At 38.6% G+C, this 17,659-nt stretch overlaps 1 protein-coding gene across 4 annotated transcripts in view; it reads left to right on the top strand.

Annotated features, from left to right (window-relative positions):
• The window catches only part of LOC127657999 (nuclear receptor ROR-alpha A-like), a 67,558-nt gene that overhangs the window by 45,969 nt on the left and 3,930 nt on the right, over positions 1–17,659 (top strand). For 3 of the 4 annotated variants that reach the window (XM_052147055.1, XM_052147053.1, XM_052147056.1), the window contains 6 exons: positions 6,562–6,647; positions 6,780–6,921; positions 10,513–10,848; positions 10,939–11,058; positions 11,489–11,610; positions 15,558–15,690. In XM_052147055.1, coding sequence (XP_052003015.1) covers positions 6,562–6,647; positions 6,780–6,921; positions 10,513–10,848; positions 10,939–11,058; positions 11,489–11,610; positions 15,558–15,690 — 939 coding nt within the window. The remainder of the gene's footprint in view (positions 1–6,561; positions 6,648–6,779; positions 6,922–10,512; positions 10,849–10,938; positions 11,059–11,488; positions 11,611–15,557; positions 15,691–17,659) is intronic. The other variant, XM_052147054.1, reaches the window with a different exon arrangement.

The raw sequence follows: 17,659 nt of genomic DNA, 5'->3' as shown, positions 1-17,659 counted from the left end.
CCTACCAACAGTGTAGGGAAAAGTGAAAAAACGAACTTAAAAGTGACTACAGAACTATCAAGGAAAAGTGGACCCGATCTAAACCTGCAAGCAATAGCAGGGAGAGTGCCCTGGACTGGCATTGATCCACGATGGAGGATGCTATGTTTTGTTATGTTAACTCTATACTCTTCACTTTATTTAGTTGACCAGCTACTGGAAGCTTGCTTCTAAAACAACCAGGCCAATTTAACTGTTACACTTGTGTAAAATCATCATGAAACAACTGCTTTATGCAGCACAATGAGCTAGTAGCTAACAGCTAGCGGTCGTGTTATTGTTTTGGTCAGTTTGTGTCGTGTTTAATATGATGTCACAGCAGTAGAGGCGGCCTATAATCCCACCTATGGTGAGGTGGCACTAAACTGCAATGGAAATGCAAACTCAACTTTTCTTGGTTGGTGGTAGATAGGATGTTCCTGGTGGTAGATAGAAGAATTCACCACAGTTCTTCTATCTATTTAGTCTCAATTGCTTCTGTCTCTTGTTGTAATCTCTGACTGACACGATCAGTGGGGGGCTCTGCGGGGGCCATGACATCTGTTGCAGGGCTCCCTGTTCTTCTATTCTAATCTTTTCTATTTGCAAAAGTTTTTAATAGCATTTATACACAACAGTTTGCTGCAGAAAAAAAGTGTGACAGAGAATAAGGCACGAGATTGGTCAGAAAGATATATGGTTATTGTTGAAGTATATCGCTTTAGGCATTTTTCAATGTCAAGCAATATGAATCCCCTGGGCTCTGTAAACGGCAAACAAAACCATGATTTTTTTTATACAGCCAATCTTTGAGGCTCTTTCTACCTGTTCATCATTTTCATGTTCACAGGGTAATCCATAGGCAGCAGGAAGCTGAGAGCGTAGTAGTTGAAGCGGATCATTCAAGTCAAACGAAATATATAGCTTCATTAGCAGTTGCATATGAAGTTGTGCGACAACAAAATTTTACTATAATTTCTTTTGACAAGTTTGACAACATTGAGACAATGCGCTGCTGCTCTCCAGCTCCAAAGTTACAGAATCGTTAACAGTGCTTACAGCACCTTTTAGCATCCTTACCCTCATGTTCAGATACCTTATAATGCAATACACCCCTTCACACATTCACACCTTCTCAGTTCACTCTTGAACACATACTCACTTTACAACTCACTTTACAACTCAGCACTTTACAACACAGCACTTACCCAAACCAAGACACACCTCAGACTTGACACAGTGGCACACACTCAGACTGATACAGAAACATACACACAGGCACACACACCTGCATTACTCACTGCACACACAAGAATTTGACCAGTTATTGTTCAATTCTGGTTCCGATTCTGATTCCACTTAATGAGTCCATTTCCTGAACATTTAAATTAATGATTCTTTTATAAAATGTTCTCCTAACTTCTAAACAATACTTATTTATTCAGTATGTTGTGCATGGACAGAGTACAGTACATAAGATACAGAATACAGAACTTTTTCTTTGAAAATGTGTGTCGTTGTTTAAAATTAATGTAGGCTATCCAATTTGTACTTGTGCAAAGTTCAGTTTAATGGTAAAAATGTAACAACAACATTAAAATCAGCATTTTTCTTGTCGTCAATCAGATGTGTGGAAAATGCATTGCAACTATTGCATAGTGCCATTAATGCATAAAATCATGAATTCCATGATATTATACTTTCATTACAGCGCCCTGGCTTCAAAATGAAAGAAATTGTATTTTCCACCAGATTGTGCCATTTTTCTCATGTTTAGCCTATGGAGCAAAGACATGCATTTTTCCTGTTTTCTGTTTAGTGTGTTATAGAGCACTGCAGGCCAACTGAATAAATGATACAGCTAAAATTTAAAAATGTGTGTGTTTGTGTGTATGTGCGTGTGTGTGTGTAAAAACAACAGTGGCATTATGTAAACAAACTGGCATTTAAAGGGTTACAATCCTGAAAATGAATGAATATTTGGTAGTTATGATCAGTACTGATGTTGGTAAAAAAAAATTAACTCTATTTGAAGTGGAAAATAATATTAATATTTAATATTTTTATTGTAGTTTTTTGATGTGGACATTTTTGTCCTCTAAGGTACTGAGTGTGAGTTTTTATCTGACAGTGCACAAAAAATTATAATGCATCAAAAATAAAAAATTGAAAGTGGAAAATAATATTAAGATAGTTGTGCTTAATATTATTATCATATTATTATGGCAGTTTTTTGAGGTGGACATTTTTGTCTTCTAAGGACCTCAAAGTAAATTTGGCCACAAGGGTTATAAACAAAGTTGAAATTTTTAACCATAGTTTGACCATGGTATTTTGTTACCATGGGTCCTGGGTAGCTCAGCGACTATTAATGCTGACTACCAACCCTGGAGTTGCGAGTTCATATCCAGGGCATGCTGAGTGACTCCAGCCAGGTCTCCTAAGCAACCAAATTGGCCCGGTTGCTAGGGAAGGTAGAGTCACATGGGGTAACATCCTCGTGGTCACGATTAGTGGTTTTCGTTCTCAATGCGTGTGGTAAGTTGTGTGTGGATTGCGGAGAATAGCATGAGCCTCCACATGATGAGAGTCTCCGAAGTGTCATGCACAACAAGCCACGTGATCAGATGCGCGGATTAACTGTCTCCGAAGCAGAGGCAACTGAGACTTTTCCTCCGCCACCCGGATTGAAGTGAGTAACTGTGCCACCATGAGGCAATAGTAAGTAGTGGGAATTGGGCATTCCATATTGGGGAATGCCCAATTATAAACCACCATATTGGTGTTACACTAATATGGTGGTATATAATTGGGCATTCCCCAATTAATTGCATTGAAACTTGGTTACTACAGTATTAGTAATACAGTGGATCAAACCCTTCTCTGCACTCCTCGACATTTACCGTGCCCAAATAACTGCAATGATATCAACATTAATGTTCATTTTTATCTATTTTAGTAGGTTACACGGATTTTAACCACAGTCATTAGGACAACAGTTCACATTCACACACCATCTTTACACCCCACTCCACTGCAGCAACACCTATTGGTTAGTTTGTCGTGTATTTCTGCAGTTCCACTAGACTATAGGGGTGCAAAAGCTGCACTGTGGCAGATGCTTCCATCACAGGCTATCCACCATTTGTCATATAAAGCTAAAAATCATTTTATGAACAACATGAGTCTTTTTGACTGATTTATTAAAAAGATCTGGTTAATAAGAGTCACCCATTCACAAACATCTCAATTTAAACATAATTTATTTAGCCATGCTGTAGATATAGCAGCATACGTAGTATACAAAGCATGGCCACTGATAGAGGTGCAGGAAATACTGTAGTACAGTGCTCAATCTTTATTGGAGGAAGAATGCAGACATATAAAAATGGAACCAAAGTAATGAAAATCTTTCAGTTCTAGTAGGTTCTGAATATGAATTAATTCTTGATTTCCAATCTTAACACAGACAAGAAAAAAACTATCTCACAATTAGATATTTAACCCACCAAAATAACCTTCCAAATAGCTTATAAGAACTAGTTTTTAAATTTGTGAAAAACTACAAATGTACTATGCCCTTACTACACACAACTGATTCAAGAAATCTGAGATGTTTTGATTCCTCACAAAGCAATATTTGATAGAGTGATGTGATGTATCAGATTATTATTTCCACCAAAGCTACTTTGGGAGATGTTGGGATTGGGAGAAAAGAGAATGAGAATGAGAGGGGCGTAGAGAGGAGGGGGGGGGGGTGGACATTCCTGGCAGTAAAAACACAGATGAAAGAGCACATTACTGGCAGTCGCATCCTTTGTGAGCGAGACAGAGAGAGGGAAAGAAAGAGCAAGATACTGCATGAAAGAGGGAAAGTCAGAGCGAAAGAGAAGCCAGTAAACCACTTAAAAAGACTCTGAGGTTTACACCTTCGTGTCCACCTCCTCACACACAAATATTCCCTCACTGTCAGTCTCTCTTCGTGAATCTCCCCCTTTTTTTATGAGGTGTTATTTGATTTTTCTTTACGTTGTTGTTTTTGTGAGAAAAATGCCCTTCTCTGATTTACCCAATGCACAGGCTTTGATAAACTCATCAAAAGAAGCTTTAATTTTTTGACATGAAAAGGTCAGGTTGACGTGACATATTCCACAACTCAGGTCACCTTTTCTTTATTAATTTAAATACCATAATTCTCCCACAATAACAGGACAGATCTAGAGACTCTGAGAGAACCCCAACTGGCAGTCTTGTATTCCATGTATAATGTATTCCTTGTGAACTGACTTAATATCATTCTCTGCCTCATATCGTGTTCCTTTTTATCTCTCTTTCACATTGACTTCCTCCAGCCTGTATGTGTGCATGGCTGCGTTTGTGTGTGTACTTTTTTGTGTGTGCATGTATGTTCCTTGGTACTGGACGATGTGACCACATCACTTAGCCACATAAATTTGCTGGAATCGAAGAAATAAGTTGGTTAGATTTACTGTCATTTTGACTGAAAACATAGACACATACACACACACACACACTTATTTTTTGTTTGTTCACCCCAGGACCATACAGACCCAGTGTTACATTGCATATACAAATTTATGAATTTTAAACATGTAGTATGATGACACACATAGACCTGTAACTTTTGCATTTCGTTGCTTCTGATATTATTGTTACATTTAATTTGCTATAATAACAATGAGGTGCTATTCACAATTGCACAGTCCATGACATCTCTTCAATTTATTAATTCATTAGTTCGTTCATTCGTTCATTCATTTGTATATATAAGTAAGTGCGTATGTATGTACGTGCATACATTTGTTCGTTCGTTCATTCATTCGCCATAACTCTGCTTTCCTCTCTCTCTCTCTCTCTGTCTGTCAGTTCATTAGATTAGGATTTCTAATGTGGCTTTTAGAGATTATTTTTAGTCTGTTACAACATGTGTGTGTGTGTGTGTGTGTGTGTGTGTGTGTGTGTGTGTGTGTGTGTGTGTGTGTTTCTGTGTTCCAGTTTTTTTTTATTCATAGCTCTGTGTATTTGTGTTTGTATACATAATTACAATGAATGTGAACTGTAGTTTTAAATATTTAGCTACAAATTTACTCCAGAGTGTGTAGTCATAAACTGTTTCATTTTATTCTGTTTTAATCAGTGTATTCATTTATCTCAGAATATGCTTTGGGACAAGGTACTATTCCTTGTCTTGCTATTTTAGCATGAACCATAAACACAATGAACACTATCACATCACTGATTCTCGAGATAAGGGACAAAACATTTAAAATCTTATTTGATGAACCATGTAAGGCTTTTTTTTTTCTTCTGAAAATTGACTATTCACTTCATAATTCACATATTACAGTGATTTGTATCAACTCCATCAGACACAAAAAAACATCCATTTAATTTGATCCATCCAAAGAGAGTGTAAAATATTTAATTATCTAATAATAGTGTTCAGTAAAGGAGTTAAGTGATAAAATACATTCTATAAAGTTTTTCCTGTTTTCACACTATTCTGAAAATTCTGACGGAGATGACAAAATGTAATATTTTTCCACCTTAACCATGTGTTGTACTTTATAGCCATTTGATTCTTTCCTCAGTTGATGCTGCCTCTATAACTTAAACTAAAATGCCAAAGTTTATTCCACAATCTAACACAAAGTATTATGATGGAAATGATGGAGTTGACATGTTGAAACTGTTACCACAGAGACTTAAACATTGTTGTTTCAAATATAAAAAATATGAAACATACTAGACATGTGTCCTACTGTTGTAGCCACCATGAGCATAAGGGGGAACAAAGATAACCATGACAGTGTCTGATTTATTCAGAATTATAAAAAAAAAATCTGAGATGACACAAAGTGAGGACACAAATCAGATGGAGTTCACAAAAAGTGAGGACACAACTTTAATATGCAGGGTTTTTTTATAGAATTTAAAATGTACTTTATGTATTGTTTGATATCTTACAGATCTCTAATTTTCATTTGATATTTGTATTTTTGAATTTTATTAAAATATTTTAACAATTTATTTGGCAGTTTATCATTGTGACCTCTTGCTGAGTACAGTTTAATTTACATGTGCTTCCAAGGAAAAACCATGCATTTTAAAAACTTCTATTGATGTTATTAAAAAAAGTAATGAAAGACGTAAGTATACAAATTTCCTTTAGATTTGACTTGTCCAGTATTTTTATTATTATGAAATTCTTGATTATTAACATAAAGATTAATTTTGTGTGTAAGGGACAGTTTTGTCCCTTATCTCAAGAATCAGTGGCATACTTTATTTTCAATTCAACTCTTAAAATCTTGTTTTAAGACATTTTATGCCTTAATTGCATTCATTCAATTTGATAAGGATCAGTCTATTCTGTGTTAGGAAGAAGGCACAGCGATATGCTGAATTCAAGATACTGCCCTCTGCTGGCTAGTTATTTGATCTGAATGAAAGCACTGTGTTATTATTTTGTGTGTGTGTGTGTGTGTGTGTGTGTGTGTGTGTGTGTGTGTGTGTCTACAGCTCAGATAGAGGTGATCCCATGTAAGATCTGTGGAGATAAGTCGTCAGGTGTTCATTATGGAGTTATCACTTGTGAGGGTTGCAAGGTAAGCATTGCATTTCTTACTAATATCACATATTGTTATTTTGGCATGGATGTAATGGGAGGCACAAACTGGATCATACTGCTCAGATCTTCTTTACCACTTCTTTCTAATCCCACCTTTCTGTCTCCACAGGGGTTCTTCCGCAGAAGTCAGTCCTCCAGTGTGCAGTATTCATGTTCCAGGCAGAGTAACTGTCCTATTGACCGTGCCAGCCGCAACCGCTGCCAGAGCTGCCGCCTCAAAAAATGTGTTGCTCAGGGCATGAGCCGTGATGGTGAGAAAGTATGGATGGATCGATGGATGGATGGAGAGAGGAATAAATATTTGACTGGATGAATGGATGGATGTGTTTAAACTGATGGATGGATGGAGTGAGTGAGGGAGGGAGGGAGGGAGGGAGGGAGGGAGGGAGGAATGGATATTTGAATGGATGGATGGTGTTTAAATACATGAATGAATAAATGAATGAATGAATTAATTAATTAATGATAATAATAATAATAATAATTCCTTACATTTATAAAGCACTTTACATTGTATAGGGGAAAGTTATAGTGTGCAGCATCAACCTGGATGATGTGAGGGCAGTCATAGTGTGCCAGAACACCCACCACACATTAGCTATTGGTGGAGAGGAGAGGAGAGTGCTGTAGCCAATTCAGGGATGGGGATTATTAATAGGCCATGATAGATAAGGGCCAATGGGGGTATTTTAGCCAGTACACTGGGGTTATATCCCTACTCTTTACAAGAAGTGCCCTGGTATTTTTAATGACCACGGAGAGTCAAGACCTCAGTTTAACATCTCATCCGAAAGATGGTGCTTTTTATAGTATGGTGTCCCTGTTAATATACTGGGGCATTAGGACCCGCACAGACTGCAGGGTATGCACCCCATGCTGGCCTCCTTAATACCACTTCCAGCAGCAACCTTAGTTTCCCCAGGAGGCCTCCAATTCAGGTACTGGCCAGCCTCAACCCTTCTTAGCTTTAGTGGGCAACCAGGTGAGAGCTGCAGGGTGATATGGTTGATGAATTCACAAATTCATGAATTAATTAATGGCTGGCTGGATGGATGTGCTTGAATGGATGGATGCATGTATTTGAATGGATGGATGGATGGTTGATAAATAAATGGATGGATGAACAAATTAATGGATTTGAGTGGATGGATGGATGGATGGATATTTGGATTGATAGATAAATGTTTGAATAGATGGATGGATGGATGAATTGAATGATGGATGGATGGATGTTTGAATGGATGGATGTTTGACTAGTTGGTTGGATGGATGGATGTTTGACTAGTTGGATGGATGGATGGATGGATGGATGGATGAATGTATTTGAATGGATGGATGGATGGATGGATGGATGGATGGATGGAGGATGGATGGATATTTTAATAGATGGATGAATGTGTTTAAATGGATGGATGGATGAATGTTTGGATGAATGGATGGATGAATGAGTTTGAATGGATGAATGAGTTTGAATGGATGAATGGATGGATAGATGGATGTTTTCATGGATGGATGTTTGACTACGGATGTATAGATGGATGAATGTGTTTAAATGGATGGATGGATGGATGGATGGATGGATGGATGTTTGTCTAAATGGATGTATGAATGTGTTTGAATGGATGGATGGATACATTAATGGATGGATGGATGGATGGATGGATGGATGTTTGATTAGATGGATGTTTGACTGAATGTGTTTAAATGGATGGATGGATAAATGAATGGATGGATGAATAGATGGAGAGATGGATGGATTGATGGATGAATGTGTTTGAATGGATGGATAAATTAATTAAAGGATGGATGTTTGAATGGATGGATGAATGGATGAATTAATGGATGGATGAATGGATGGATGGATGGATAAATAAATTAATGGATGTATGGATAACTGGATTGATGGATCAAATAATGGATGGATGCTTGGATGAATGGATATTTGAATGGATGGATGGCTGGATGAACGAATGGACATTTGAATGGATGGATGGTTCTTTGCATGGATGATGGATGTTTGACTAGATGGATGGATGAATTATTATTATAAACATATCTTTATTACGATTAACCCCTTGAGATGAAGCATCTCGTTTTCGAGGGGGTCCTCCAATACATCAAAGCAAAAAAACAAAAAAAAAGAACCAAAACAGCAGAGCAAATATCACGGTCAAAAACAACACAAAACACAACAATACACACACACCAGCTCACAATGCTCAACCCCACCCCACCCAACACGATCCCCATAGATAACATGACAGAAAAACAACCACATGACTAGCATTGCACAAGGTCAAGGACTAAGAGTAACACAAAAAAAAAAAAAAAACATTAAGGATGAAAATAACATTAATAATAAATAGAATAAAAATGAAGACATAAAAATTAGAAATAATAAACACATGACCAATGAAGCCCATGGTCAAACAAACAAAACTTGAAACAAAGACAAATATTCCTAAAATATTCCCCGAGAGCCCTTCGAAACGCTGTAAGTGAAGTTAAAGAACGGATAAAAAGAGGAAGATTGTTCCAATCATATGGAGCCTTAAAACAAAATGCATATTTCCCTACTTGTCTTTTAACTCTAGGAACAACAAAAAAAATCTGATCATTGTATCGCAGGCTGTATAGCGAATTATAAACCACCAAGTGTTGCTTGAGATAAACTGGATAATTCAAGTAAAAACTTTTAAAAATAAATTGTAACCAGTGAGACTGTCTCCTGGCAGAAGGGGCCAACCAGGACAACTGTCTGTTGAATGGATGTTTGACCAGATGGATGGATAGATGGATGAATGTGTTTGAATGTATGGATGGATAAATGAATTAATGGATGGTTGGAGGGAGGAATGGATGAATGGACATTTGCATGGATGGATGGATGGGTGAATGTGTTTGAATGAATGGATGGATAAATGAATAGATGGATGGATGAATGTGTTTATATGGATGGATGATAGATGGATGGATGAATGTGTTTGTATGGATGGATGGATGATGGATAAATTAATAGATGGATGGATGTTTGAATGGATGGTGGGATGAATGTTTTTAATGGATAGATGGATGGCTAAATGAATGGATGTATGGATAACTGGATAACTGGATCGATGGATGAAATAATGGATGGATGTTTGAATGGATGGATGGATGAAGGTGTTTGAAAGGATGGATGGATGGATGTGTTTAAATGGATGGATGGATAAATTAATGGATGGATAAATGTATTTAAATGGATGGATGGATAGATGGATGACTGAATGGATGGATGGAGAAATGGATATATGAATAGATGGATGAATGTATTTAAATGTATGGATGGATGAATGGATGGATGAATGTGTTTGAATGAATGGATAAATTAATGGATGGAAGGATGTTTGAATGGATAGATGAATGTGTTTAATGGATGGATGGATGAATAGATTAATTAATTGCTGTAGGGATGGATGTGTTTGAATGGATGGATGGATGGATGCTTGACTGGATGGATGAATGTGTTTGAATGGATGCTTGTATGGATGGGTGGATGAATGGATGGATGGATGAATGAATGAATATGTTTGGATAAATGTATTTTTGAATGGGTGGATGGAAGGATTTATGTCTTGGAATGGATGGATGAATAGACGTTGAAATAATAGATGGGTGCATTTGAATAAATGAATGAATGAATGAATAGATGTTGGACTGAATGGATTGATGCTTTATTTGAATGCAAAAGTATACATTTAAGGAATAACATTTTGACACATTTTGTATCAAAAACTGTTTATTGAAATCTATTATGTAACCATGTAATTAGTGATATGTTTTCCATTGTATCTTCTCCTCAGCTGTGAAGTTTGGTCGCATGTCCAAGCGTCAGAGAGACTCGCTGTTTGCAGAAGTTGAGAGACACCGGCAGCAGCAGCGTCTTCAGGGCAACTCAGTTCAAGAACCCCAGCCTCTACCAGCCTACCGGCCCAGCAAAGAGCCCCGAGAACAGACATCACATCTCATTCCTAATCTGCCTCCAGCCTACCCCTATTCTGTGGAGCCCGAACTGCCAGGCTGTCCACCAGAGGTGCATCCATACCTGGAGTGTCGCAGAAGCGAGTCCCAGGCTCCTGGTCTGGCCTGCAGGGGCTCCCACAGGAGGGGTGATTGCAACAGCCTGGCAGCTGTTAGAGGTGAGAAGTTCTCTTTTTTCAACCACCACAGAAATTATTTTCCCTTCTTATAACATATTGATCTTGATATTTTCTTTTTTTCTCTCTCAGGCTTTGACTCCACAAGGTCTACACCAGAGGCCATCATAAACATACCAGGCAGTGAAATAGGGTTTCGACCTTTTGACCCTGAAAGCTCATTTTTTGGCTACTCAACCTCTCTGCACATAGGTGAGAGACAAATGCAGTTTAAAACAGAGTGATGTCTGAAAGATCAAATGTGCGTTGTGGCATTATAGAGTAGTTTAAAAAGGGGGAATTCAAACTGTGGTCCTTGGCAACAAGTGCTTAGGGGGTCTGCAGAAATTTTAAATGAAATGATTGTACACATTTTTTGGGGTACATTTTGGTTCATATTTTAATTAAATGCAGTCTCAGTGAATCTGGCATTAATACAGTTTCAAAGACTGTTTGGAAATAAGGTTAATCATGATTATTTTATACTATGAAAGATACACAAGATAAACTTTGGAATCAAAAAGTTTGAAACCCCAGGTTTAATGGTTTTAAAGTACAGAATATTAAACTATGTAAAGCAGTGTTTCAATGTTGTGAATTCTGACCAAAAATTTGTCCCTTTTTTAATCTACATTTTTGGCAGAGGAGCTTTGTGCGAGTATTGTGCGTTCCCACAGAGAGACAACTCAGTATCGTCCAGAGGAGTTGCAGTCTCTCAGATGGAAGGTTTTCAGCAGGGAGGAGATCCATGCTTACCAGAGCAAGGTACAACTCCTTCATTATTCTATTACTAACATAACAGTTACCGTGATGACCACATGAAACACTGTGATAATAGTAACATTCTTACCTTCTCTTTCTGATTTAAAATCTACATATACACTACCATTCATACATTTGAACACTCTTACTTGTTCTACTGTATTTGTAATTATTTACTGTACACCTCATCTCATTATAATTTTATGTTTTCCACATTACAACCCCAATTCCAAAAAAGTTGGGACAGCACGAAAATTATAATAACACAAAAAGGAGTGAATTATATTCACCATTTGTTATATTGAAAGCACTACATCTAAAAATTGTATGATGTTTTACCTTGTAAATTTAATTGAAAATGTACAGTCATTTTAAATCAGATGACTGCAACACACTCTTGTTTAACATTGTGAAACATCACCATTTCATCTAATAACACCTACGTATTAAGGATTTAGGCACTGAAGACAAAGTGGAATTTTCCCCCATTCATCCATTATGCAGGTCTTCAGCTGCACAATTGTATGGGTCTTTATTGCCATATTGTGCACTTCATAATGCACCACACATTCTCAATTGGAGATGGTGAGGATCTAGCACCCGCACTCTCTCTTATTCTGCCAGTATGTGGTTTGAGGTTGTCCAGCTGAAAATTCCGTGACATCCCTGAAAAAGACGGTGCTGGATGGCAGTATGCTGCTCCAAGATTTTTACATATCTGTCTGCATTAATCTGGCACACCCCTGGCCATACAGACACTGGCTTTTGGACCTGATACCAATAACAGCTTAGATGGTCCTTTTCCTCTTTGGCCAGGAGAACACGACAACTGTTTTTTTTTTCCAAAATGATTTGAAATGTGGACTAATCGGACCAAAAAACATGGTTCCACTACTTTCGATCTAAGATGAGACAGAGCCCAGAGAAGTCAGCAACGCTTCTGGACAGTGTTGATCTAGGACTTCTGCTTGCATTGTAAAGTCTTAACCTGCATCTGTGTTGACTAACAAAGGTTTACTTAAGTAATCATATATCCATGACAGATTAATTATGTTTTTTAAGACATTGATGTCTGAGGCATCAGAGATCACGTGCATTCAGAAGTGGTTTTCGTCTTGCCCTTTACACACCAATATTTGACCAGATTCCTTTAATATTTTAACAATAAGGCACTGTAGAGGGTGAAATGCTTAAAATCCTTCCAATTTGTCTTCGGGGAACATTTTTGGTGTTTTAATTATTTAATTATAAACAGTCCTGGATTATTTGCTGAAGCATCTGTAGGCAAATTGACAAATCTCGAATGATCCTTAATTGCTCTTGAAGGACTAGGCTGTTTTTGGATGCTCCTTATGACACGATTGCCTCAAGTGTTCAACATCTCCTGTTTCACATCACCTTGTTATTTTAACTTGTCAAACTGTTATTAGTTTTAAATTGCCCCTGTCTCAACTTATTTGGAGCTTGTTGAAATCAACTGATTTCAAATGACTGAATTAATTGTTGTAGTGTTTTCAATTTAGCAAAGGGTGAATATAATTTACAAATCACTCCTTTTTTATTTTATTAGCATTTCTCGTACTGTCCCAACTTTTTTGGAATTGAGGTTGTAGAATGACAGTAAAGTCATTAAAACAATTAAACAAGACAAATGGAAGTATTTTGTTGGTAGTGATCACAAAACATTAAATAAATCAAAGCTACCTTACATTCTAACTTCTTCATTACTTTTATTTATATATATATATATATATATATATATATATATATATATATATATATATATATATATATATATATAAATTCTCACAATATTATTGGAAGTACAGCAACCTGTTGAGCTTTGCAAACTCCAGTGTGATCATATTCATGTTGGTATGTTTGAGCAGGGGAAAAAAGCCCTAGGAGAAAACAATGTGTAGCCAAATCTTTGCAACAGATATTGATGAACAGAACTTTTATTACATTTTATTTTCAAAGCCTTTGTATTATTTTACTTTGTAAAGTTAAATTATCTTAAAACAATCATTTGATTACCCTGATATGCCATACTTTGATTTTTGTGAATAACATTATATTAAAATGTGTTATAAAAATAACATTTTTGCTGTTAACTTTATTATTGATTATTATGTGAAATATGGAATAAACAAATCATATACACAGAGAACCAACTTAACTCCCATTATTTCCCCCTCCCCAACTCCACCCTGTCCCTCAACAAATATCCCTGTGGTCAAAGCCTAAATTACACCATGTATTTGTCCCATTTCTTACCATAAGTGTCTATTTTGCCAAGCTGTTTTTATGACATCTTTTAAAATGCCGCCACCCTGCCCAAATCGGTGAATCATTCTTGAAATGAGGGTGCACCAAATGACTTCCATCCTCTATAAATTATCTGTCTGCTATTCATTACACTAGTTTAGGTAAGTATCAAAATTGAACATACGGGAAACCTTTGTCAATACTGAATGTAAGTGTGAAATAATGGGATGTATTTTCACTTCTCTAGGCAATTTGATAGAAAGAATTTGCAATGTTGAGATTGGGGCAAGGCTGTCTCAGGTGAAAGAGACCAATGGGCCAGGTGTCTGAGATTAAAAGCATAGTAATAAAACAACATTTTGGGGAGGCATAAACCTCCTTTGTCAATTGGTCTATGTAACTTACTGAAATGCAACCAAGGTCATTTACCATTCCAAATAAAATACTCAGATATTCTATCAAATTGTTTAAAATAAGAAAAGAGGAACTTCCAGAAGGAGATACTGCAGCAGAAGCCACCCTATGTCTAGATTACAGCTCAGCCCACTCTGGGCATTCCTTTAAACAGCTTTATGAAGTATTCACCTGTGATGACTCATAAACAGTTTTAAAGGAGTTCCATGTATGTTGGGCATTGGTTGGCTTTTCCTTCTAGCATTTAGGTATTATCATTTAGATCAAAAGGTCTTTAAGATCATAAGAAACATTTCTGGTGTGTCCAAACTTTTGACTGTAAAGCCAAAAGTATCATTCGGTTAGATGTGAATGCTGAGCGTCAGCGTACAGGACACTTGACACAAATCTCATCATCAGGAGAGTTCTCCAGCACTGAGAGTGCACAGCCCAATTTTTCTAACCATAGGTCTTCGAATGAGTAGAATGGGCATGCACCTGGAAATATTTGCACTAATACTAGATAATAACTAGACCTTATTCATGCTAGCGCCATCTTTGATTTTTTATGGGAATGAGTGACATCAAGGCTTTGAGGGATAGACTTAACATCTCTTCAACAGCACAAATGGTATAAAGCTGTATGAAGCTCCTAAATCACAACAGATTTTACACAACTCATGTTGTCTGGAGTTCTTTGTATACTGAATGTTCTTGGACAGATATTTATATTTATCTGTGGAACGATCCAAAAACACATAAAACTGCAGTACAGCCAATTGAAGAGACTGTAAGTCTATCCCTCACAGCCTCATTGTCATTCACTTTAAAAATCAAAGAAGGTCTATTAGTGGGTCCAAAAGGTGGCAACACTCCCATTTGAGCCATTGTTGTCACAAATATGCACGAGAAGAAGATCTAATCATCAGTAAACAACAGGAGAAAAAGGTAAAAATGTCAATAGTGGATGTGCATGTCAAGAACACATGTGATAGACATCACATATCAAGACATCTTTATAGGTCTAAACTCCTGAAGAAAAATAGTCTGGTGTCTCGTAGCAGTTGTAACGGGCATAAGCCAACCACCAGTGTATGCACGCACTGTCAAATGAAGTATACTTTGACTGGCTCGTGTTCAACTGTACGCAGATGCTGAACATTCGTGTCAGAATTGAAGGATACTTTGGGCTTAAATATGAACATATACTTTAAAAATGTTCTCCAGTCTCAGTTCTCTCCGGCATCTGGTTTCACTCTCTCTCTCTCTCTCTCTCTCTCTCTCTCTAGTCGATGGATGAGATGTGGCAGCACTGTGCGATGCAGCTGACCGATGCCGTTCAGTACGTGGTGGAATTTGCTAAACGCATCCCAGGATTCCGTCAGCTCTGTCAGAATGATCAAATTGCTCTGCTCAAGAGTGGTGAGACACATCTGTCCACAAAACATGTCAATTAATCAATTAAGGCTGGTAAGGTGGGGCTTTTGACCACCGTTTCAATGCCTCCAATCTCATTTCTTTCTGCTAGGGCTGTCGATTTAACACGTTAATTCAGTGCGATTCATTTTATTAAAAATAACGCATTAAAAAAATGTACGCAATTAATTGCAATGCCCCCCGGATTGTAATAAGGAAGATTCTTGAGAAATGCAAGCTTGTAGTACCACCTGTTTACTCAAGAGGGCTGTATTTTAAATTTCAGTTGTATGGCAACGCACAGTTTATATAGTAAAGAAAACCACCAGACAGTGCAAAACAGACATTCTTTACGTTCTTGTGTTCAAAACATTTGATGAAGCGCAAATTCGAACTAAGGGATCTCAAGATGTATTTAAAGATTGAGTATTAAACTATATTTAACTTGACACAGTGACCTAAACATTTTATGTTTAGGACGCAAGGCACACGAGACGCTACACAAGCATGTCTGACGCTTGTTGAAATTGACGGGTCCTTAAACAAGCCCTCATAATAAATCTCACAAATACACTGGGGTGGGTGATGGCCACCGTCGTGGTTCAGGAATGCCACCTGTTGCTGAACTTGGTCGAGATATGCCTGCTTTCTCAACACCCCCGTCTCTCAGTTCGGTCTCTTCGGCGACACCATTGATGACTTTGCCCAGCAGTTTTCGGCAGTGAGGAAACAGACGGAGGCCATCTCACACATCATGCCGCACCGTCGAAGAGCAGGCCGCCCCGTCTGCTCGCAGTGGACAAACCATGCAGTCCCGGCTCCCCAGATGCAGAAACATCCCTACAGGACCCCCCTCCTCTGTCTATAACCCACCCCCTGCCGGATGCACGTAGTAAGGTAAGTGCTTTGAGTTTTCTCTCAGCACCTAAGCCTCGGGACACATGTTTGCCTCCCGATGCACTATTACCTGCTCCCCCCCGCTGTGAGGCCCCACCCGGTACGTCCAAAACAATCGTCCCATTAGTGCCCCTCACAAGAAGCTTAGACGCATGGCTTGCGCTTCCCAGCCTGTTGCGTTGGCTGGCCAGGACCATCCGACTTGGCTACAAGATACAATTCGCCAGGGTCCCGCCTCGTTTCAGCGGTATTCGCTCCACTCTGATGCGCGGCGAAAACGCCAGGACCTTACAAGCAGAGATTGCTACTCTGCTACTCATGGACGAGATAGAGCCTGTCCCTCCAGCTGAGATGAAGAAGGGTTTCTACAGCCCTTACTTCATCATACCCAAAAAAGGCGGTGGGTTGCGGGCAATCTTTGAGTTGCGAGTTCTCAACCGGACTTTACACAGACTCCCGTACAAAATGCAGAGGCTAATTCTAACCTGTGTTTGGCATCAAAATTGGTCCGTGACTTCCACGTCTCCATTCTACCCTGACACCGACCTTTCTTACTGGCCGACCCGACCCTTCATGTTCGACGGCCAGGCGTATCAGTACAAGGTTCTCCCCTTCGGCCTGTCCCTGTCCCCTCGCGTCTTCACCAAGGTCGCAGAGGCAGCCCTTGGCCCGCTGCAGGAAGTGGGCATCCGCATACTCAATTACCTCGACGACTGTTACTTTGCGCCCACAGGGACCAGGTGCTCATGCACCTCATCCGTTTAGGGCTTCAGGTCAACTAGGAAAAAACCAAGCTCTCTCCAGTTCAGAGCATCTCATTTCTCGGTTTGGAGTTAGACTCGGTCTCAATGTCAGCATGCCTCACGACAGAGCGCATGCAGTCAGTGCTCGCGTGCCTTGCTCGCTTCAAGCCAGGCACAGCGGTCACTCTCAAACAGTTCCAGAGGTTCCTGGGGCATATGGCCTCCTCGGCCACGGTTATGCCGCTTGGGTTGATGCATATGAGACCGCTCCAACACTGGCTTCAGACTCGAGTCCCGAGATGGGCATGGCGCTGCGGCATATACCGTGTGTTTAT

Source organism: Xyrauchen texanus, chromosome 17, assembly GCF_025860055.1.
Source record: "Xyrauchen texanus isolate HMW12.3.18 chromosome 17, RBS_HiC_50CHRs, whole genome shotgun sequence".
Lineage (NCBI taxonomy): Eukaryota > Metazoa > Chordata > Actinopteri > Cypriniformes > Catostomidae > Xyrauchen > Xyrauchen texanus.
This window is presented reverse-complemented; position numbering and strand designations above follow the sequence as displayed.